The sequence below is a fragment of the Ictalurus furcatus genome, chromosome 12 (assembly GCF_023375685.1).
Source record: "Ictalurus furcatus strain D&B chromosome 12, Billie_1.0, whole genome shotgun sequence".
NCBI classification, from domain to species: Eukaryota; Metazoa; Chordata; class Actinopteri; order Siluriformes; family Ictaluridae; genus Ictalurus; species Ictalurus furcatus.
This window is the reverse complement of record NC_071266.1, coordinates 23834962-23859379: the sequence shown is the minus strand read 5'-3', so window position 1 is coordinate 23859379 and position 24418 is coordinate 23834962. Positions and strand designations below refer to the sequence as shown.

At 40.8% G+C, this 24418-nt stretch overlaps 2 protein-coding genes across 3 annotated transcripts; both read left to right on the top strand.

Moving 5' to 3' along the window:
* The first annotated feature begins 1271 nt into the window (after window positions 1-1271).
* bloc1s4 (biogenesis of lysosomal organelles complex-1, subunit 4, cappuccino) lies at window positions 1272-9117 on the top strand. Its single transcript, XM_053637253.1, has 5 exons — window positions 1272-1916; window positions 5787-5858; window positions 6007-6108; window positions 6206-6340; window positions 7730-9117. Exons 1-5 carry the CDS (start codon window positions 1563-1565, stop codon window positions 7814-7816), a joined length of 750 nt encoding a protein of 249 aa, XP_053493228.1. The 5' UTR covers window positions 1272-1562; the 3' UTR covers window positions 7817-9117.
* A 1622-nt stretch (window positions 9118-10739) lies between these two features.
* On the top strand, window positions 10740-24027 carry asns (asparagine synthetase). 2 transcript variants are annotated; one of them, XM_053637251.1, is made up of 12 exons: window positions 10740-10969; window positions 13010-13265; window positions 13615-13852; window positions 14094-14279; window positions 15268-15369; window positions 15453-15580; window positions 17045-17171; window positions 18205-18311; window positions 18399-18499; window positions 19331-19412; window positions 20212-20367; window positions 23022-24027. In XM_053637251.1, the coding sequence occupies exons 2-12, from the start codon at window positions 13017-13019 to the stop codon at window positions 23229-23231; spliced, it is 1686 nt and encodes a 561-aa protein (XP_053493226.1). In that variant the 5' UTR covers window positions 10740-10969; window positions 13010-13016; the 3' UTR covers window positions 23232-24027. The 2 variants fall into 2 exon arrangements, with proteins under 2 accessions (XP_053493226.1, XP_053493225.1); XM_053637250.1 differs by having other exon boundaries at window positions 10741-10957.
* The last annotated feature ends 391 nt before the right edge of the window (window positions 24028-24418 follow it).

The window sequence follows — 24418 nt, the reverse complement described above, 5'->3', positions numbered from 1 at the left end:
ATCCTGTTGCTTAACACTTTTATTTTTCTTCTATTATACAGGATAAAAGCATTAGGCCGAACCTGATGACTTGCAGCGTTGCGAATAGTAAAGAACACTTGATTTATGGAAGCGTTATGATCATTCAAGACATTGTCAGGTCATATGTAAACAAACGATATTCCAAAATTTATTATATAGCAGAAAAGAGTAAACATCCCATTCCATTGCCACAGACAAGCCCTGTGATCTGAGATCAAATAGTTATACGACATTTGCTATATAACGAATAGCACACTTGCAGGTGTGCTGTAATAGGAAAACAATCAAAGTTGCGGTGGTGTGATGCAGGCGGAAATAACCCAGCAAACGTCTCCACGTTTTGTAGTTTTACACCATCTTCACAGTGAAGCACGGTGGTGGCGGCATCGTGTTGTGGAGATTCTTTTCATCAGCAGGGTGAAAACTGGGAAACTGAGCAGGGTTAAAGGGCGATCCTAGAGGTAATTCATGAATGAACACACACAGCAGTCTATAACAGTGCACATACACAGCACAGACAACCAGAAGTACAGTGCTGTGAAAAAGTATTTGCGCCCATCCTGATTTCTTCTGTTTTTGTGTACATCTCATACTGAACTTTCTATACTTACTATATACTACGTACTATACTTGTTTCAGAAACGAAAACAAAATCTATGATGAAACAAAGACGACCTGAGTAAACACAAAATACAGGTTTTAAGTGATAATGATAACCCCGTAGTTACTAATTCCCCAAATCTATGAAACTGCATTCAAAATAAATGGGGTTCGGCTGGACTAGACACAAGCAGGCCTGATTACTGCAAACCCTGATCAAACAAATCAACACTTAAATAGAACTTTTTCACCAGCTTGAAGTTGGTTAAAAGGTCTTACTCAGTAACACACTATGCCAAAGTTGAAAGAAATTCCAGAAATGATGAGGAAGAAGGTGATTGAAATACATCAGTCTGGCGTAAACCAAACACAGAATTCCACAAAAAGAACATCATTCCTACGGTCAAGCATGGTGGTGGAAGTGTGATGGTGTGGGGATGCTTTGCTGCTTCAGGGCCTGGGCAACTTGCAATAATTGATGGAAATATGAATTCTGCGCTCTACCAAAAAATACTTCACTCAGGTTGCTTTTGTTTTATGTTGCATTTCGTTTGAAGATCTAAACCTATTTAGTATTCGGATCTACACAAAAACAGAAGAAATCAGGATGGGGCAAATATTTTTTCACAGCACTGTATGATTATTATGTGGTTCCCGTTTGGGTCAACCTTCAAGTATTGAAGTATTATACTGAAATAGTAGGACGAGGGTTTGTTAAAAGCAGTATTTTGAGGCAGAAGTCGATTCGAGACGCACATACAAAATCAAACAAACCAGTTTGCGTCTTTTTGAGCCGCACGAGGATCCGTACGAGGGGGTCGAAGTCACATGATGAATGCGGAAGTATCTTAGTCTGACTCGCAGTGGAGAAAACATCGGCAAAGAAGACTTAATTGCGAATATTATTATAGAGGCACACAGGTGACTCCGTGGATGCGGATATGGAGCATCGGTTAGGACGGGTACCGGTGTTGTCTCCGCTGGAGGAGTCGAGTGAGGAGGTGAGCCGAGACAGCGGGATCGTGTCCCAAAGCACCAGCACAGTGTCCATGCTGAGCGAGGGCCTGAGCAACGGAAACGTCTCCCAGAGCCCCAGCTTCGGACTTAATGTCTCCCAGAGCCCCAGTTTCGCCGGTAACGTATCTGAAAGTCCGAGTTTCGGCGATAACGTGCCTCGGAGTCCCAGTCTAGACGGTGCTGCTGCCCAGAGTCCCGTCCACGAGCAGGAGGATGAGATCCTGAGACAGACTGCGCTCAGTTACTCCGCTTATATCCGAGCAGACGCAGGGGAGGAGGTGAGCAGTGTCCTCCACAGTGTTCGGCTCCTCAGGGGTCCTCAGGGTTACTCAGCTGTTAATGTGGACAAGTCACAATCATCCCGTGTAGTGCCTTTATTCTGATTTAGGCTTCATCCCAAACCGCATACTTCTGTAGTAGTATGGTGGTAGTATTAGTACTAGTGTTACGGTGGTAGTATTAGTACTAGTGTTATGGTGGTAGTATTAGTACTAGTGTTGTGGTGGTAGAATTAGTACTAGTGTTATGGTGGTAGTATTAGTACTAGTGTTGTGGTGGTAGTATTAGTACTAGTGTTGTGGTGGTAGTATTAGTACTAGTGTTATGGTGGTAGGATTAGTACTAGTGTTATGGTGGTAGTATTAGTACTAGAGTTACGGTGGTAGGATTAGTACTAGTGTTACGGTGGTAGTATTAGTACTAGTGTTACGGTGGTAGTATTAGTACTAGAGTTACGGTGGTAGTATTAGTACTAGTGTTACGGTGGTAGTATTAGTACTAGTGTTAAGGTGGTAGTATTAGTACTAGTGTTACGGTGGTAGTATTAGTACTAGTGTTACGGTGGTAGAATTAGTACTAGTGTTGCGGTGGTAGTATTAGTACTAGTGTTACGGTGGTAGTATTAGTACTAGTGTTGCGGTGGTAGTATTAGTACTAGTGTTACGGTGGTAGTATTAGTACTAGAGTTACGGTGGTAGTATTAGTACTAGTGTTACGGTGGTAGTATTAGTACTAGTGTTACGGTGGTAGTATTAGTACTAGTGTTACGGTGGTAGTATTAGTACTAGTGTTACGGTGGTAGTATTAGTACTAGTGTTAAGGTGGTAGTATTAGTACTAGTGTTACGGTGGTAGTATTAGTACTAGTGTTACGGTGGTAGTATTAGTACTAGAGTTACGGTGGTAGTATTAGTACTAGTGTTACGGTGGTAGTATTAGTACTAGTGTTAAGGTGGTAGTATTAGTACTAGTGTTACGGTGGTAGTATTAGTACTAGTGTTACGGTGGTAGTATTAGTACTAGTGTTAAGGTGGTAGTATTAGTACTAGTGTTACGGTGGTAGTATTAGTACTAGTGTTGCGGTGGTAGTATTAGTACTAGTGTTACGGTGGTAGTATTAGTACTAGTGTTACGGTGGTAGAATTAGTACTAGTGTTACGGTGGTAGAATTAGTACTAGTGTTACGGTGGTAGTATTAGTACTAGTGTTACGGTGGTAGAATTAGTACTAGTGTTACGGTGGTAGTATTAGTACTAGTGTTATGGTGGTAGTATTAGTACTGGTGTTATGGTGGTAGTATTAGTACTAGTGTTACGGTGGTAGTACTAGTGTTATGGTGGTAGTATTAGTACTAGTGTTATGGTGGTAGTATTAGTACTAGTGTTATAGTGGTAGTATTAGTACTAGTGTTACGGTGGTAGTATTAGTACTAGTGTTACGGTGGTAGTATTAGTACTAGTGTTACGGTGGTAGTATTAGTACTAGTATTACGGTGGTAGTATTAGTACTAGTGTTATGATAGTAGCATGGTGATAGTATTAGTACTATGTAGTAGTATGGTGGTAGTATTAACACTATGTTATAGTGTTATGGTAGTAATATAGTGGTGATGATATGGTAGTATTAGTGCTTAGAATGGTTGTGTTATGGTTGCAATGATATGGTAGAAGTAGTAATATTAACATGGTAGTAGTAGTAGTGTTGTGGTAGTATTATGGTTGCATTGGTATTAGTATGGTGGTGGTAGTATGCAATGTTATGGTAGGAGTAGTAATAGTATGCTAGTACTATAGTATCGTAGTTGTAGTATGTACTAGTATGGTGATAATGATATAGTAGTTGTGTCATAGTAGTATGCTACTATGGTAGTGTTAGTGTTATGGTAATGTGCAGTAGTATGGTTATAATGGTCTGGTATTTGTGTGGTAGCAGGATTAAATAATAGTATGCTAGTATAGTAGTAGTTGTGTTATGGTAATTGTAGTACATAGTGATATGGTAGTTGTGTCATAGTAGTATGATAGTATGCTATGTTAGTGTTATGGTAGTAGTGGTAGTATAGTCGTAATCGTATGGTAGTAGTAATAGTAGTGTGGTGGTGGTGGTAGTAGTAGTGTTCTGGTAGTATTATGGTTGTAATGGTATGGTAGTAGTATGGATGCAATTGTGTGGTAGTAGTAATAGTAGTATGCTAGTATTGTATAGTAGTAGTAGTGTTATGTTAGTTGTTGATTGGTACGTAATAATATGTTGATAATGATATGGCAGTTGATATGATGATATGGTAGTAGTATGGTAGTGTTAGTGTTATAGTAGTAGTGGTAGCATGCAATAGTATGAGTTGTACTGGTATGGTAGTATTGTGATATTACTACTAGTAGTAGTAATTGTATGCTAGTAGTAGTGTTATGGAAGCAGTAGTATAGTTGTACTGGTATGGTACTATTATGGTAGTCGTAGTAGTGTTATGGTAATAGTATGGTTGTAATGGTGTGGTAGTAGGGTTGTAGTACTATGGCTGTAATGGTATGCTAGTAATGTGGTAGTAGTAGCAATAGTAGTAGTGTTATGGTGGTAGTAGTGTGTAGCGATGGTTGTTGTGGTAGTAGTAGTGTTGTAAAAGTAATAGTAGTAATATGGTATAGAGGTTAGGACGTTGGACTTCTGATCGTAAGGTCATGAGTTCAAATCAGCACCAGCAAGTTGCCACTGCTGAAAAAAAGAGATAATTGCCAAATGTCATAAATGAAAAAAAAAAAGAAAAGAAAGAAAATGTTGTTGTTGTGTAGTAGTAATAGCAGTAGAATGCAGTAGGGGTATCTTATTATTGTTTTGGAGTTCTACGTAGTAGTATGGTAGAAATAGTAGGGTTGTACTGGTATGGTAGGAATAGTAATAGTAGTATGATTGTACTGTATAGTAGTTGTGTTATGGTTGTTGTAGTATGTGGCAGTATGGCAATGATATGGTAGTTGTGTCATAGTAGTATGCTAGTGTGGTAGAGTTAGTGTTGTAATATGGTTGTAATGGTGTGGTAGTAGTAGTAATAGTAGAATTATAGTATTAGTACCAGTGTTGGTAGGAGTACTAATACTCCTATGCTAATACTATGCTAATACTCTATAGTAGTAGTATGGAAATAATGACGTGGTACTTGTGTCATAGTAGTATACTAGTAAGGTAGTGTCATGGTAGCAGTGGTAATATACAGTAGTATGTTTGTAGTGGTATGGTAGTAGTGTGGTGGTAGTAGTAGTAGTAATAATAATATGGTAGAAGTAGTGTTATGGTAGTAGTAGGTTGTACTGGTATGGTAGCAGAGTTGTAGTAGTATGGCTGTAATGGTGTGGTAGTAATATAGTAGTAGTAGTAGTAGTGTTATGGTGGTAGTAGTATGTAGTGATGGTTGGTGTGGGAGTTGTAGCGTTGTAAAAGTAATAGTAGTAATATGGTATAGCACTATGGTTGTTATGGTATAGTAGTTCGAGTAGCAGTAGAAAGCGGTAGGGGTATCTTATTATGGTATTGGAGTACTATGTAGTAGTAGAATGGTAGCATGTTGTGGTAGTGCGTGACAGTAATATGGTATGCTGGTAGTGGTATGGTATTACCAGGAGAAGTGGTATAGTAGTGGTAGTATGGTATGATGGTGGTACTAGTAGTGCTAGTAGTAAGGTATAATCACAGTAATTGTAAACTACAATATTACAGTACATGTCAAGATCAAAGTATTGTGTTGTACACGATTTTTAACCTTTTAAGCATGGTCAGTTTACGGGCATGCAAAACAAGTGAGCGGGCGGCACACTGGAGCTTTTACATGCACTCTCGACTGGATTCATGATTTCTCCACTTCTGTATCCATCACAGATCTTATGTCTGGAGAAAAGTCTGGAAGAAATGCTCACTCGAGTGGACGAGTTTGTGGGGATGCTGGACATGGTGAGTTAATCACACACACACACACACACACACACACACACACACACACACAGAATTGGCCTGTATAAATAATTACCATTAACCGTTTGATTCAACCCTCATTACAGCGAAGCAAAACATAACAAAAAGAATCATTCCTTTTCTGCAGATTCGCAATGACACCTCTCAGATCGTGAACGTCAGCCTGCCTCAGATTTACAGAAAAGCGGAGGACATGAGACAGATTTACAGGAAGATTGATAAGCTGGAGGTATTCATGTGTTCAATAACAGCATGTGCTCTATGATTGGCTAATACACAGCGATGTTGCTTACAAACGTGTATTTATTTACGTTTTTTATCTCAAGGCTTTTGTGAAGATGGTCGCAGCCAACGTGAGTGTCATGGAGGAGCAAGTAGTCGAGGCTGAAGGTGAAGCCCGGACTCTACCTGGTGCTTTCAAAAAGATTTTCCGAACAATGAACGTCTCTGGATTTTTAAATGTAAGTAACGTTATAAAACAGTACGCAGATATGTATATAAAATCTCTCTCAGAGCTGCAACAACTAATCGATAAAATGGATAATAATCGTTGTGGACGAATCTCATGATGGATTAGTTGGTCTGCACGCAGCACGGGGGAGATTTACTCACTACGTTACTTCTGTTCCGAAAACACGCCTCGGAGAGTAACTACTAAAGTTGTGTCCCAAATGAAGTACAATACACTTACACTATGCACTGTGTACTCTACCGTCTAGTGTGTGGATTTTAGAAAGGTAATATCGTCTCAAATAGAACACTAGCGGGTTTTTACCAACCTGAAGTATAATCCACTTCCTAGACGTCATACACACGTAATGCGACGGCGCTAGCTTTAGCTATGCTAATACCCAGAGTCACCGTACATGACTTTCTTTTCTCTCGATGACCATCGGACGGAGGCGAAATCGTCACGTGACTGAGGAAGAAAGTGTGCGACCTCCAAGTCCTCTAAGGCAGGGGATCATTTTATATTGAACACCGCGGAGAAGATTTTATAAACTTTATAAAGCGGAGTTTGTGGAGCACGAGCCCGACAGTGATGCTGTCGCTAGTTGCTTAAAAGGTTTAGTTTAATTTAAGTTCATTGACATATATGTATATACACCCGGAGAAGTCATTATAAGTTGCGTTTTCTGTTGAATTTGGGGAAACCACTTGAATCATTCGTTGTGTCGAACTATTTCAGTTGCTGTCGTTTGATTTGTTCACAGCTGAAAGTCTGTCAGTTTTGACAATAAACCTGATTTGCAGTTTGGGGTTGAATCACTTTGATTGCGACTGTATTTAACCCAAATTAGCCATTAAATCAAACTTTCAGTCAAATGGCCAAGGCAATGAAAAACCTTTTAAGTTTCAGTTGAAATAAAACGCGGCAAACAGTTTGCCAAAGGTTTAGAGCTGAGCATGAATATTTCTCTGCGTTATCATCGAAACGATCCGATTATCTCGCTTGACAGTAGTCTGAAAACGTTCGAATCTGACTTTAGAGAAGCACTACCCTGTTACTGTCTCGCCCAGCACTGTCCTCCCACGGAGATTATTCTCATTTATGGTGGCATTATAGAAGTCCTGACGCATCTCGTTATATGCAATTGTGTAATTTAATGACTGGTACTTCAGGTTCGGGAATAAAGAGCAGAATTCACTTCCTCCTTCAATCTCGTGTAATTCCACCTTGGTCATGATACGATCGGCACATTCTGTTTTATCACCTTGAATATCCTGTACAACGTCTTTTGTCTCCTGCGGTGAAGTCGCACCCAGATTGTACGAGCCAAGAGTTTCCAGTTACTCCACGGTTAATGCCATTGTTCGTTTTTTTTTTTTTTTTCTCTCCCTTTCCACAGAAACCATCCAGCCCCAAAAGAGCAGCGCAGGAGGTTCCCTCCGTGTTCAGGACCGACGACTTCTTCCCCACTCAGCCAGAACCATGATAACGGAAAAAAAAACTCTGTAGCGTTGATCTCGCTCCGTTCCCGCCAAAGGTCCGAGACGGCCGCCCGCCTCCGACAGCAATATCAAAGCGGTACTCGAGAACGCCAATCACAGCCGAGACTATTTTAGCACACCGTTAGATGGCAGCTAGTTTTATAACGACGTTTTCATTTGTTTTGTTTTTTGTTTTTTTTTTGTTTTTTTAAACTTTTGTTTAAAGTGCCTCTCCTGGAAATATCGCTGTTTTCACAAACAGGCATGTGACGATATCGAATATTCATATCACGCTAAATTCATTTTAAATACGATTCCTATAACGGAGACTCTGACGGTCGTTCCGGCTTCATGGAGAATTACAGGTTTATATCAATGCGCTCATATGGTTTCTATAGTAACGACTTACACCGAGGCTTGTATAACTGCACAACGTGAAACCCGAAACACTCGGAGTCGGTTCCGTGCTGGTAGGAGGAGCTGGATCAGGTCTGACTCCACCCCCTGGACATTTTGTTCTGCACTGGGGGTTTCTTGGGAGGGAAAAAAAAACAAAAAAGTGGGGTTTTCTCCCACAACACTACAGCAAAGACTAACATATCGTATGCGACAAGTATCAAACGCCACGTCGAAACCCGAAAACGCCGGTACGTCTGTAAATGTTGCGAAACGGAATAAAAATGAAATCCAAATCATATTATTATTTAGTACTGAATTATTAACGATGATTTATTCAGTAAAAGTTACGAGAATTTGAACCTGAGATCCAGGTCCTGGGAGTTTAAGGCGTCACATCAGCTCTAACGAATAGTGTATATATTTTATCTTTTAAGTTCGATATCTCTGTATATCGACACATGCCTACTAGCAAACACCAGAAAGACTTTCTGAGGTTTTTAATTAAGATTGTATAAATTTTGTATAGTGTTATTTTGATCTTGGTATTTTTTTTTTTTTTTTTTTGCCAGGATTTTTTTTTTTTTTTTTTTTTGCACTAACATTAAGGTAGCTTGGACGACCTTTATTTCAAGTACGCGTTTAATTAAACGCTGTCACATGCTGTAATTTAATACAACGCCACGGCTGCTTGTGCTTCTTGTTCATACTGTAAATTTCCACTTTATCCTCTTCAGGCCACAGGAAAGCAAATCTGTGGTTATTCCTGTTTTGAGTTAGTAGTCTCTTTTTTACACTTACACTTAATGATGATCAGTTAGTGTGACTGTTAATTTAGCTACTTTAACGAATCAATTTGTAAGGAATGTACATTTATTTATAATAAAAAGCTCAATATTATTGTAAAAAGGACCGACGCCTCGAGTGTTTGCGTTGTAGATTTGTTCATTTGCAGGCATTTTTCTCCGATGCGATTCTCTTCTTTCGGTTTATCTCTCTCTTTTTATTTTTTTTTTTGGTCCTGGTTTTAAACGCTTCATATGAACGAAGATCTCGAAGGTCACCTCTGGTATTTTCAGACAGCGTGTTGCCTGTGTATAATAAAGGATACGGGTATTAATCATGCAGGAGAAGCGTGTACACCTCTGAATCAGGTATCGAGACATTTGTACACAACCTGAATTCCAATGATGTGGTGATATTTGATGAAAACTTACTTTTTGGACATTTATTTCCATATTACATTATTACTAACAGTAGTAATAGTAGTGTCACTTCACTCAGGATAGTAAAAGATTTTACATTTAAGCAGGAAAAATAAATATTCAGTAATTTACTCCGATCGGCCATAACATTAAAACCACCTGCCTAATGTTGTGAACAGCTCTGAGCCGTCGAAGCATGGACTCCACAAGACCTCTGAAGGTGTGCTGTGGTATCTGGTACTAAGATGTTAGGAGCAGATCCTTTAAGTCCTCTAAGTTGTAAGGTGGGGCCTCCATGGATCTTACATGTCTGTCCAGAACAGACGCTCGATCGGATTGAGATCTGGGGAATTTGGAGGTCGAGTCAACACCTTGAACTCCTTGTCGTGTTCCTCAAACTGTTCCTGGACTATTTTTTGCAGTGTGGCAGGGCGGGTTATCCTGCTGAAAGAACCCACTGCCATTAGGGAATACCGATGGCATGAAGGCGTGTACTTGGTCTGCAACAATGTTTAGGTAGGTGCTATGTGTCAAAGTAACAACCACATGAACGCCGGGACCCAAGGTTTCCCAGCAGAACATTGTCATCTCTTCCCCAGATAAGCGACACACACGCACACACACACGCACCCGACTGTCCACGTGATGTAAAAGGAAACATGATTCATCAGATCAGGCCACCTTTGTCCATTGCTCCATGGTCCAGTTCTGACGCTCACGTGCCTGTTGTAGGTGCTTTCGGGGGTATACAGGGGTCAGCATGGGCACTGTGACTGGTCTGCAGCTACGCAGCTCCATATGCAGCAAGCTGCCCTGACACCTTTCTATCATAGCCAGCATTAACGTTTTCAGCAATTTGTTCTACAGTAGCTCTTCTGTGGGATCAGACCAGACGGGTCTTCGCTGCCCACATGCATTAGTTGGTTCACCAGTTGACCTTCCATTGAACCACATTTGGTAGGTACGAACCACTACATACCGGGAACACCCCACAAGACCGGCCGTTTTGGAGATGCTCCGTTGTCTAGCCATCACAATATGGCCCCAGGTGCCAGTGTAACCAGATAATCAATGTTATTCTCTTCACCTCTCAGTGGTTTTAATGTTATGGCTGATCGGTGTATATACAGACACCAATATTTACTCACAAAACAAAAAAGGCCCTTTGCTGTTCAAAAATGTAACTCGTTCCCATGCAGCCAGGCAAATGTAAATAGTGAAGCATTTTTAAATAAATGATCACGGAGCAAGTCTGTATTTGGCCTGTGTCTTGTCGGTCCACTATTAAATATTTTTGCACAGTAATAACTGGCAAACACATGATTGTTTTTTTTTTCTTCCTTTCGTGATTATTAATTAATGTTAAGCATTTAGATGGATAAGAACTTTTTAGAGCTTATTAAATGATAAACACGCCCACTGGTGTCGCCCCGCCCACTTTCTCGCATGCTATGACATCCGAGGTTGAATTTCATCATACGCGGTTTGGGCTCGAGAGTGTCCGCTCCAGGCCACCGTAGCACAGACTCATCTCTTTCATACAAGGTAAAACAACAGGTACACAGCCTTACTATTATTATTATTGTTGTTATTATTATTATTATTATTATTATTATTATTATTATTGTTGTTGTTGTTGTTGTTGTTATTATTATTAATATTATTATTTATGAAGAAAACATTGCGAGCGGTGCGATTCAGTTGCGATTCATGTCATTTAATTCTCGTATTTATCTCTTTTACTGATAAACTTTCACATGGCCATCATCTCTATTTTTATAATTTAGTTTAATACTCTGTTACATGTTTCTTAATGCACGCACCTGCCGTTTACGGTCACAGTTACATCAGCCGTGTTGCTGCTGCCAACCGCCAGGGTGTTCGACTCCCCAACGGCAACGAATCGATTCAATCGAACGACTCCTTGAATCATTGTTTCTCAAGCAAACAAAAACAAATCGAGAGCTCGACTCTTTTATGTTCTAGTTACATATTTTCAAGTAGTAATATTTTATTTGACTAAACCATCATAATGTTGTAAAAATATGATCTGGTAGCGATTAAACGTGTATTGCGAATGGTAAATGTTCGTTTAAAAAAAAGGCTACTTTTAGAAAGCTTAGCATTAAAATACAAAAATTGGATAAATTAAAGTTTAAGTTGTGCTTTGGGGGCGTTTACTTTTGCTGACATGTTTTGGATGCAACTGGGTAGTAAATTAAACGTATAAAAAAATGTAGTTTAAGTTTACCGGTTTTGTTCAAAAGAATCGAATCAGTAAAATGACTCATAATAGACATCCGTTGTTGGTGGAGTAAAGAAGGCAAGTTTGTTAGTTGATGCTTTTTTGAATAATATTTAATGCTAAATTCCATTAGAAGTCACTAACCTCCTATTTCCTTTATAAGCAGAACTATATCTGGTAAGAAATAATGGCTTCACCCAGTGTTGTGCCCAATACAGAGGGAGACATGTGGGAAAGGGCCAGATGATGTCTACTAAGGTTAGAGTTCAACCGATAGTGGATTTTACCAGATACCGTTAACTAAGTCGGGCGATACCTACCTGCGGATAACCGATTAATCAACCGATAGTTTAAAAAAAAAAATTGATACTGAATGAAAACATAACACTCAAAGAAAAAATAACTTTATTACAAAAATAGTAATAATAAACAGTACTGACGGTATCGTGTCGTGGAAATTAGACAACACTTGCAGACTTGTCCTCTGAAGGTAAAAAAAGGTTTATTACAGAAAGATGGTTAATACAGGATAGAATAAAGCAGGATAGAATAATGAGAGTGCTCTGAAGCGCTTGTACTAAACTACTACTATAGATATGAAACACAGAGCATGACACACTTCTGTGTACCGATAAGAAGCAGTTTGAGGCAGTTCAAACAAACTTTGTTTTATGTGCAGATGAACCTTGAACAGAAGAACATGTTTGTGTCTCTGTAAGCAGATAAACATTTTGTACTGATCTCAGTGACATGTCATGACATGACCTTCTTAGGTGTTATCCTTTGATGAACAGAAAAAGAACAAGAACAAAACTATTACAAAGTAAAAATGAGTCATTTCCCTCACAGTGACTGTACTGTGAGAATGTACTGTACTTTTTAAAATGGAATAAATATTAATTTATATTAACTATTAATAAATATTAAAGTAAATAAAAGATATACATCCAAACTGAACCCAAATGTAACGCTCCAAATAACAAATAAAAACAAAGACATCCAAAATGAATTTAAAAAAAAACACTTCAAATAACACATAAAAATTGGTCAGCTGTGGTTTGTTGTTTCGCCTCTAGAGGCCGCTCACGTACCGTATAACGACAGCGGACTCTTCTCAGCCGCTCCCGCAACGGACGCAACCCGGGAAAAACTATCGGTGTGGATTTTTGCCGATAAACCATAGTTCCAGCAACCAATCAGTAATCTGCAAAACCTATCAATCTGTCGACCTCTAACTACAGACGTTGTCACATTCAGTCATGATATGTCAGTCTAAATACCTAACTTAAATATCCAGCATGCCTTTAATGATGAAATTACCTACACTATAACGTATAACTTCCTCCCTACAGAAACACAATGTGCGGTATATGGGCCTTGTTTGGCAGTGATGAGTGCCTGTCAGTTCAGTGCACCTGTGCCATGAAGATCGCACATAGAGGTCCGGATGCTTTCCGCTTCGAAAATGTCAACGGCTTCACCAACTGCTGCTTCGGCTTCCACCGCTTGGCCATCGTGGACCAGCTGTACGGGATGCAGCCGCTACGCATTAAGCGTTTCCCTTACCTCTGGCTCTGTTACAACGGTGAAATCTACAACCACCATCGGGTACGTATGAAGTTTGGACTAATTTATCTAATGACGCGACGTCATGATTAGAGTGTTTCATGATCTATGTTTGTAGGAAAACAAATCTGGAAAATCAGCCATCCAGACATTACAGTAAGAAACTGATGCCATCAAAATAGGGCTTATGTCTATAGACATACTTTGTAGAAGCTATATGAATCCCTTAGTTGTCTTGTCATGGTTACTAGAAAAGAAAAGATCCACTGTTATTTTCCCACATGCTACCTGTTTAATTCAAATCTTCAGTGTTCACGCTTCCACTGTTAGAGATTGAGATTGCTTGCGTTGTAGTCGAACATCTCTAATGTCTGAGGTCTTTCTCCTAAAGCTGAAAAAGCACTTTGAGTTTGACTACCAGACCAAAGTGGACGGAGAGATCATCCTCCACCTGTACGACCGCTTCGGCAGTAAGAAGATGGCGTCGCTGCTGGACGGAGTGTTCGCCTTCGTGCTGTTGGACACAGCCAATAGGAAGGTCGTCCTGGGGAGAGACACGTACGGCGTCAGGCCTTTATTCAGGATGCTGACTGAAGATGGCTTCCTCGCCGTGTGTTCCGAAGCCAAAGGTACTGGGAAGGAGATTGTTCTGGGTTATGTCTATCTGTACTGGTTTTTGCCCGATTGCTTCCCAAATGCAAATCATCATCTGACACGATGGGCGTAAAAATTATACTGTATATACATTCTACAGATACACCCTATGTAGTGAGCATGTATAGTAAATAGGAAGCCATTTGGAATTCGGTCTAACTTGAAAACGGAGCTAAATATCAAACATTCTCTGTCCTCACGTTCTCCATTCTCCAGGCCTGACCCAAATCACGCACTCCATGTCGAACCCTGTGAAGATCACCCCGTTCCTACCGGGCCACTTCGAGGTGTTCGACCTGAAGCTGAATGGAAAGGTGGAGTCCGTTCAGCTGGAGCGGTTCCACTGCTGCACCGAAGAGCCCAAACACGCCGCCTACGACAACGTCGAGAACCTCGGCACGGGTAAGGACGAAAGAGAGAGGTCAGGAATCACGGGTCATTTAATTATACACCCACTGTCCATTTTATTAGGAACACCTATTCGTTCATGCCTTTTTCCAATCGACCAATCACGTGGCAGCAGAGCAACGCATAAAATCATGGTCACAATGTTCACGTCAAACATCAGAATGGGGGGCGGGGTGGGGATTGGGAAGGGGTGATCTCAGTGAACGTGGCGTGATTGTTTTGCTAGGATTTTCACACGCAACAGACTCTAGAGTTTACACACGACGGTGCGGAAAACAAATAAAACATCCCGTGAGCAGCAGTTCTGCAGGCGGAAACGCCTTGTTGATAACCACTCTTTAGAACCGTGGTGAGCAGAAAAGCATCTGAAAATACACAGCACATCTTAAAATGGGCTACAACAGCAGAAGACCACATCGGGTTCAATTCCTGTCAGGAATCTGAGGCGCACGCCTCAATTTCTCTCATTAGATGATTGCATTAAAGAGCAGGTGTATGGGTGTTTCTAATAAAGTGGACAGGGAGCGTATATGTCGTTTTCGAATCTAGTGTTATATATAATCTGGACACACAGTAATTGTAGTTTAAAATGTCTGTAACGGTCAACTACAATTTTTTTTTTAAGTCGGCGCTAACGCACACTTACGGTACAGGGCTGTTTTTATTTCGCTGAGTCATTTCTTCGTTTATTTACCAACACATCTGAGGGAAATGTTAATATTCCTGACACTTTAATCTTGTTTCCACCTCGCCACCTTACCTCCACGTTGTCCTCAAACGACTTTACACGCTAGCTAGCGACGTTGTACAGTAGGAAAGCTGTAAAAGCTTGTTAGCTGCTTTCAGCTTAGCTTACGTTTTCTCCTCACAGCTTGTGCCACGCGATGCCGAACGACACTTGTCTTAACCTTTTAAAACATCCAACGCGCAAGCACACGAGTTATTTGAACATCTGAACACTTGTGCTGTGTTGTTTGTGTAGGTTTCGCTGTGGAGACGGTGAAGAGCAACATCAGGATCCTGTTTGAAAACGCCGTGAGGAAGCGCCTCATGGCCCACAGGAGGATCGGCTGCCTCCTCTCGGGTACTCCTGCTGGGTTCTTCTTCTCCTTTGACAGTTCCTTTTAGTCACCGGATGTCATTTTTAGACACTCTGCTAATTTCTAGGTGGTCTTGACTCCAGCCTCGTCGCTGCCACGCTAGTTAAGCTAGCCAAGGAGGAGCAGCTGCAGTATCCCATTCAGACGTTCGCTATCGGGGCCGAAGACAGTCCGGACATTATAGCTGCACGCAAGGTCCGTAGAGTGTTATCATTTATTAATGTTTACTAACATGTTACTGTGACGATACTGACATGTCAGAACAACTTATCACTCGAATGAACACTATAATGCCTTTGTGGGAATTGTACATACAAGCAAGCGTACACTGAAACTGTCATGTGTGTGTGAGCGCTTCATTTCTGCGAGCACCGAGACCCATGCGCTTCGAGTCGAGGTGCGATTCACGTCGCCTTGCTTTGATTTATGACGCTCACACTCGTTGGTACTGCTCTGCCTCCTCAGCTTGACCGCTCGCACGCTCTTTATTAAATATACTGTTTGAACACCAAAACATCTTAAACATAAGTCTCTCCTTCTTGTTTAATACGGTGCAGTTACTCATTTCGTGAAGAAAGAAAAAAAATCGTATCGACACATCCTTAAGAGAAATCACTCGGGAAAATTAATACATAAACATAACATACAGGATGGGGGGGTCAAAAGTTTGTGGACACGCGACTGAAATGTTTCTCATGATGTTAAAAGCCTTTTGATCTGAAGGTGTGTGATTAAACGTGTGACAAAAAAATATAATCGTGCCGACGTATTCGTTTCTTTCATTAGAAAACTAACGTTTTATTTACAAATAAATATTTATTTTAAACGGAGCGAAATATTTCCGAAAAGCAGCCGATAAGAGTCCGGCGTCGGTGTGAACTCCTTTAATACTGTTTAAAAAGCATCTCGGGGAAATTCCTCAAGAAATCGGTCGAGAAAACGCCAAGAATACATTTCTGGAATATTCTAGGCGAAAAGGGCGTCGACTTTGAAGATGATAAAATACTCAATTACTTTGATTTATTTTGGATTTTTTTTTTTAATCACAACATAATTCCCATAGTTCCATTTGTGTTACTCCAGAGTTTTGATGACTTTATTATTATTATTATTATTATTATTATTATTAAACGTGAAAAATAAAAATAAAGAATGAGCGCGTGTAAACTTTTGTCCGGTAGTGTATATCAAAGACGCTCTTTCACCGTTATGCGCGTTATGAGGACGTCACATGACACGTCTTGGCCTACGCTCCTCCCGATATTGCAGATTTTGTTTGATTTTGTGTTCATTTCTGTAAAATCCTGGAAGGACTGGTTTATAAAGTTCTCTTTGCATTGTGGAAGCTTTAAAAATATATATATCTTCTTGGAGGGAGAAAAAAAAACCCAGGAGAAAACACAAATAACACGGACCCTGAGCATCCAATCAAACAGGACTAGGAGAGTCTTTACGTCATCATATCGTCTGTCCAATCGGAAAGCTTTCCACCTTGCATTTTGGGGCGTGGCTATGTCCGTAACACTAAAGGAAGGCACTTCCTTCAGCTAAAATAACTGATGGTACCTTTAATAATAAAATATGGACATGAGTATGAGCTGTTAAGGTGTTTAGGTGTTTGTTTATATATATATATATATATATATTTATATATTCTAGGTTGCAGCCCACATAGGCAGCGAACACCACGAGGTGAGTTTCACCCCAGAGGAGGGCATCCGCGCTCTGGAGGAAGTTATTTTCCACCTGGAGTGTTACGACATCACCACAGTGCGCGCGTCAGTTGGTAAGCCCGGATGTTTCTATTGCAGTATTACGAATTGAGGCAATTTTATTGCACGACGCTCTCTTGCGCTGTTCGTTTCACTCAGTAGAGCAGAACCAATCCAGCATGACACCACGGGGATCGTTACCTTAACCTGATCTTTCCTTAGCCCACGTTGTTCGGGAGGAAGATTAGACGTCGCTCATCTCGTTCAAGCTGCCCGGTGACCGTAACCGATTAGACTCCGTCTAAGCGACATTCCTCTTTCCATCTGATCTGATGGTGTGAATTAGTCCTGAATTCCTTGGCGCTTTAGAGAGAAGAAATTTCTAAAACTCTGCCCTTGGAGCTGCGTAGTCCGTGCTGCAAGTGAAGCGAACGTAATGAGTAATGGGTTAGAGCTGCGATTAGACAGCGATTTGCTTTTACATTCACTTCACTGTTTCATTCTGTTAAAAAAACACAACTAATAAATCAATCCCCTTCCGATTGTCCGTCACCAAAAAGAGATGGAGCGACGCAGGAGGTTTAGCTTTTTTCAGTGTGGAAGGTTTTCGCCGCGTGACGAATGAAAAGCAACGCCGTCCGTGTATTTACTTGCATCAGGGGACGTCCCACGGACGTTACGGACGTCCACTTAGCTCCGCGTTCGGTCCGGTTTATAACGTTCGCTGGCGGACGTTCCGAGGACGTCGGAGGATAGAAAAATCATAACACTACTGAGTGCGTTCATTTCAGCGAAAGTCCCCTAAGCGTCCCGAATGGCCGCCGGACGTCCTGTGAGCATCCATAGGACGTCAAGAGGGCCCTACACATGGGAGGACGTTCGTAGAGCCCATTTAGGGGAGGACCTTTTTTTGTCAGCCGGGATGTCAGATTATTTCCTCCCGGTGTGATTGCTTTTCTGTCTGTGAAATGTGGAATCTTCGCCGTAGAAAAGGTGTCATACGTCGTAGATGTTAATAGACGATTCGGTTTTATTTTAGCCGCTACACGATGCAAAATAATAATAATTCATTCGGTTACACGCTTCTTGTGTTTTTTATGTTTCCAGGCATGTATCTGATCTCTAAATACGTCCGAGAGAAGACGGACAGCGTGGTGATTTTCTCTGGTGAGGGATCTGATGAACTGACGCAGGGCTACATCTACTTCCATAAGGTACGCTTGTTGAACTGATCAGAGCCGGTCCTGTGAATCAGACCGAAGCCTTTTCTCCGAGTAAACCCGGTGTGCTGTTTCGTTCAGGCTCCGTCAGACAAGGCTGGAGCGGAGGAGAGCGTGCGTCTGCTGAAGGAGCTTTATCTGTTCGACGGGCTGAGGGCAGACCGGACCACAGCCGCACACGGGTGAGATCATGGTGCGGTCGTGCTCGCAAACTCACAGCACGCGTCACACGTCTTATGCGACGTTGGAATTCCTCGCCTACAACCGGTAAAAACGCCCCATCAACTCGGAATTTCAACCAGTCCTGCGTCAGACAGCGTCCGGTTGTTCCGGTGTACCAAGTGACGTCAAATCAACATGGCCGCTCGCACTGTGAACGGTGTAACGCTCCACTTCTCTACGTTTTGAATGAGTTTATAGCAGTACCGGCTTCAGATCAGTTAATATACAGACACGTAACGACAGACCATAATGATCACTGTTTTGAGAAGGTAATCATCAACACGAGCGTTATCACTGACGTTAGCCGGCTAGCTTGTTGCTAAGCTACACGCTGTCGTTCCGCTGTTGTTGCAGTTTCAGTCCAAAATTTTGCATGAATGTTTGAAGGTCAGTAGAACAGAACCGATAGAAACTCAGGACTGCAGCTGTAAAAGTGTGCTTAAAGTAGGTTTTTATGAGCTTTACGTGCTCTGACAGGACAAACAAGACACGCTTTCATGGAAACGTCCGTGTCTGTCCCCGGACTTCGCACGTCAAACGTCACAACGTCGTTATAACTTGTAAACGAATGAACACTTACTAGGCACCGCAAACGCAGCGTTACTTGGCTAATACATTATCACTATACTGACCCCTGGTGGATCATTTGTAACCTGCAGCTTGAACTTTTTATTTGTCTCAACGTTTTGTGATCTATTCCTGGAAAATGTAAGATGTGAGCAAGTTGATTTTTCCTCATGTTTTCTCCTCCATTCATTTATTTGTTTTCTCTCCGGGCCTGGTGTCATTAGGCTGGAGCTGAGAGTGCCTTTCCTGGACCACAGGTTCACTGCCTACTACCTCTCTCTGCCTGAGGATCTGAGGACGCCCAAGGTCAAGACTCTCTCCTTCTCTCTGTTCTTCTCTGATCTGAAGTTACGCCACAAAAGCCTCGCTTCCAGAGCAGCAGATGCCTCTAGTGGCCGTAACTGCTCCATTCGTGACTTCTAAATTCATTCTAAATATGTTCAATTAAAACAAGCTGTTTATATATATATATATATATATAGGAAAGGGACCTGGAGCCACGCTGAGTAGGCACTACTAAGCGTCGGTCGTGAAGCGAACGCAGGTTGCGTGTATTTATTAAACGACGACGTAGTAATTTCATCTGTTTATAGATATCGCGTTTAATGCGGTGGAACGTCGGCAAGACATAGTTAGTTCCTGTTATCACTTACGTTATAGGAGCTATAAACAGTAATTCCTTCACCAGGAACAAAATCCTCTAGCCTTATACCCATGTGGAAAACGTAAAATTGCAGGTTCACCCCTGACCCTGACCCTGGAGACTCCTTCCTTAAATCTTAAACGAACATCTCTTCACAAAACCCTCCACCATATCGACGCACGTTTTGTTTTTGTTTAGTTTAGTTTATGTGGAATATCCAGCACACAAATCCCTGTGAATGAGTTGTTACTATAGAAACGGTACGTTCATATAAACCTGTGATTTACAGCGGGAGCTACTGTCAAAGCTGAGGATCGAGACTTCATCCACTGTCTATATCATTCCCTGATGTTGTCTATATAGTCATAATAATACCATTAACAGTGTAATTGTGTTAAAATGCTCACGATATCCCAGAATAATCCAGGGAACCTCCCTTTTTTTTTTTTTTTGTGGAAACAGGATGGCGTGGAGAAGCATCTTCTGAGGGAAGCGTTCAAAGGACTGGATCTGATTCCCGACGAGATTCTGTGGAGACGCAAAGAGGCTTTCAGTGACGGAATGACGTCCGTGAAGAAGTCCTGGTACACCAGCTTGCAGGAGCACATCGAGTCTGAGGTACAGGTGCACACACGCGCATTGCGTCGTTCTCGTACCGTTTGCAGAAAGTGGAAGCAGCTTCCATTGCGAGTGCAAGCGTCGAATTCAAATCGCCGCCTCTTTTGTTTCCATGCAACAGATAAGAGTTCACCATGCCGAAGAGTAAACGCTTTTAATCGAATCACTGCGCTTAAGACGGCGATCTCAAATGACGCACACACTTTTTAACCCTCGTGCGTCAATGAAATAAAGTTACACGTAGGTCCATAGAGGACAAAAAATGTCCATGTCCAAAAACTGTCGTAAATATATCGTATATTAATATTTTCACTGACGGCGGTTTTTTCTAACCAGCATCAGTTTGAACGACTAAACATTCATTTATTTTCAGAAATTGTAACCCTTTAAATGCCGGTTTGTTTACATAATGCCACTGATGTTTGTTTTTTTTTAATGGGGGGAAAAAAAGAGAAATAGTAATATACTCAATGCTAAGCGGAATTTTTTCCTCTTTGATTATTACAGTCTTTGAAATGTCAGTGATTAACAACAACATTCATTTTGATACATTCATATTTTTTTTTTTATGCAGCGTCAGATTTAATCAAAACAAACAAACAAAAACCTACCAAACGTCCGTGTCCAAATACCGTCATACAAATATTATGTATTAATATATTTTTTTCCCTCCATTTTGACTGATGTGGATTTTTTATTAATGAGCATCAGTTCTGATCATAATGACCAAACATTCATTCATTTTCAGAATTTTAACCCTTTAAACGCCGGTTTCTTTACACAGTTGTCATGCTACAAAGTTGAATTCGGAAGCAAGCGCAGATCTTCAGACATTTAATAAACAGTAAACACAAACAAAGGACTCTACAACAAACATACAAAATACTGTGGCAAAAACTAAATACGGTAGCACAGACACAAGCATGGGTATTATCATTAACCGAAACGTAAATGAGGTGCAGGTGGTCGTGTGACAATGATGAGGATGGTGCAGTGGTTGCTGGGAAATGAAGTCCAGAGTTCCCTCGTTGATACGTGACAACAATGAAAAAATCTTCCAAGCTCAGGAACCTTCTTTGACTCGTATACATGGGGTGGGTGGGATGTGTGATTTCCACTACATTATCATTTCTTTCTTTCAAACTGTCCACACACACACACAAAAAAGAAAAAGCACGGATTTTCCCCCGAGACTAAACCTGAGAAAATCCTACACGTTGCAGAAAATATGTTTTGAAACCTTGTCAACAAAATAAAAGCCTGTTAACACAGAATGCAGGATTTTAGCCTTGAACGTCACGGAGATTAAATATCGCGGTTTGAACGGGTTTCGGTGGGGACATTTTTGTCCTTAAGGTCCTGAGTGGAACTGTTTTGTGTAGCTAGTTTAAAATAGATCTACGAACGCAAATGAGGAGGAAATAGTAAAATTCCAATAAAAATACACACCTTTTGCGCAATGTATGCAGTCTGCATTAACACAGACAAAATGATAATAAAGACAAAAATGTCCACAAGGGTTAAAAATGATCACGGCTAAACTATAGGAAGAAATATATATATATATAGAGAGAGAGAGAGAGAGAGAGAGAGCCATCAATATGACTTACAGAAAAAACATTTCTTTTTAATTTAAAAAATGAAAAATAAATACATTCTCGCAGTGCAACGACATGCAAAATTAGAACATAAATAAAATAAACAAACTGGAATTCCAGTGTAATACTTATTCAAATATATATAATTATTGTATATATATTATTGCCTACTATATAAAAACAAAACTGCTTCCAGATTTAAAAAACAACAACAATCAAAACAACTTCATAAATATGCTATCTATATGTTTCTATATGATGTTTACATATACGTTTATGTATTTGGTTAATTGATTTGTTTATATACTTAACGATTAATACAAGTTTAAGTTTATCTAAGAAAATAAATATAAGTTTCAGATGTAAATAAACAGCATGTTCTAATCACGTTAACTTGTTACAGCTCGGATCTGGTTTTTTTGGGGTGTTTTTTTAGTAGATATTTCCATAACAACCGAGACAAGATTCCGTAACAAGACTTCTATTTATTCAAATGTAAATGATATATTTTGCAAATTGTTCCTGTAAATGTTAATTACTGATTATTATTATTTCCCCCCCCCCCATTTTGAACCAGTGCTCTGCTGGCACTCTTTTAGGAAATCTCAGCCAAACCGTATAGTGTATCGTAAACAAAACAAACAAACAAAAAAAGCACATATTGTCAAACAAGCAGCGCTTACAGCGGTCACACTGTGACTCAAGCATGCGCTCACTCGAGGAACCGAGTTCATTTCATTTTTGCTAAATCGGCCTGATTAATATTGAGCGTTATTCTGGGAAGAGTTGAAATATCTACTTTGAAAGTGCTGAGAGAACGCTCGGATTTGACTCGAGAACGTTGTGAAGCACTTCAGGGTCTGGAACTACAGACTGCAGAGTCAGGTGACACATCACTGATGGTTCCTGGAACGCAGGATACGCAGAGACTATCGATTATCCGGTTCCCGAGTGTCACGATATTCCTCACAGCCTGATACTCTGTGAGGATATCGCACATTTAACAGCCGTGTGTTTTAATTGTTGTTTTGTTTTTGTCTCGCGACTGTTCTGTAGGTGAACGACGCCAAGTTAGAGAAAGCGGCCGCGTTGTTCCCGTACAACCCTCCCGCCACCAAAGAAGCCTTCTTCTTCCGGCAGATCTTCGAGAAGCTTTACCCGGGACGCTCCGAATGGACGCCGCATTACTGGATGCCTCGGTGGATCAAAGCTACCGATCCCTCGGCCAGAACCCTGTCCATTTACAAACCGGACAAAGATCAGTGACGACTCGTAATTCTGCTGCAAATACTGTATCGCATCCTTACTTCAAGCCTCTCTTTGATTTTCTGTTCCGTGATCAACGCAGTGTGCAATGCAATGGTTCATCATCCAGCGTGCCTTTTATAACAAAGCCTAGCATTTAAAACAGCTTAAAAAAAATGTTCATTCTGTAAGGAATAATACACTCAGGGACATGTCGTTATAGGAAAATAATCACGCTGTGATACGGCCCAGTGTGACACGGCATTACTGGTTATTTTCCAATAACGGCACACCCCCAAGTGTGTTATTCCTCTTACAGCGCAGAACGAAAGCTTCTACTTTTATTTTCAGCCAGATCCTGTTAGCACTCATAAACATACCAGCCAGAGCAGCACGTATACGCTATAACCAGTTGTTCTAACACAAAAAGAAACGCAGCGTGTAAGTTACAGCGTTAGCGTCCGAACGTTACGACGCGCTGACACCGGAGACTCCTTTCAGTAATGTTAAATCTCCTAACCGAAACCTTCGCCAGATCATCAACTATACATGTTTCTTTGTTACATAACGACAATCCGGTATCAATTATTAAACTCGGATTATGTCATACAAGTCCCTATGAATTCGCCGTTACTGCACATTGCAGCGTCTGATCAAATGCAACAGATAAAAAATAGACAACGTACAGTATACGCAACAAGGATTACGGAACAGGGAATGTTTCGGGGAACAAAGGCATGAATGATCATTTGGTTTTGTTTTTGTTTTTTTTTTTTTCACTTTTCGAGCAAAATAAAATATTAGTCTGTGTTGTAAATCCTGTCTTCTTTGGTCTTTGATCATGTTTCTCCATGTGTCTGTTTACACTGAATACATAACCTGGCTCGCTCCTCTTGGTAACGTTCCCGCTCTCTGTAGCGTTGCCATGGAATTAAAAGCTCATTTAAGCGTTAGACCCAGTTTAAAGTGGCTTCACACACTAAACGTATAAAAATGTTACTACATTATTTTTTATTATTATTATTCGAGTGTATGCAGAGGTAGCGAAGGTTCGCTATCACGTAAAGATCCAATCCAGACAATTTCATGATCTGCTTATTTACGCGTAGTGAGGAAAAAAATGACTGCTGTGTCTTTCTGGGAAGATGAACATGGGTTGCTGTTCGCCGCATTTCAAGGAGATTTACTCGTCACGTTTTGTGGGGGGG

Bases quoted from the DNA above. Each gene is read 5' to 3' on its own strand.
- bloc1s4 (XM_053637253.1), top strand. From the start codon at position 1,563: ATGGAGCATCGGTTAGGACGGGTACCGGTGTTGTCTCCGCTGGAGGAG. The intron at 1,917-5,786 runs GTGAGCAGTGTC...TATCCATCACAG, and splicing joins GAGCAGACGCAGGGGAGGAG to ATCTTATGTCTGGAGAAAAG. The intron at 5,859-6,006 runs GTGAGTTAATCA...CCTTTTCTGCAG, and splicing joins TTGTGGGGATGCTGGACATG to ATTCGCAATGACACCTCTCA.
- asns (XM_053637251.1), top strand. From the start codon at position 13,017: ATGTGCGGTATATGGGCCTTGTTTGGCAGTGATGAGTGCCTGTCAGTT. The intron at 13,266-13,614 runs GTACGTATGAAG...TTTCTCCTAAAG, and splicing joins AAATCTACAACCACCATCGG to CTGAAAAAGCACTTTGAGTT. The intron at 18,500-19,330 runs GTGAGATCATGG...TGGTGTCATTAG, and splicing joins CGGACCACAGCCGCACACGG to GCTGGAGCTGAGAGTGCCTT.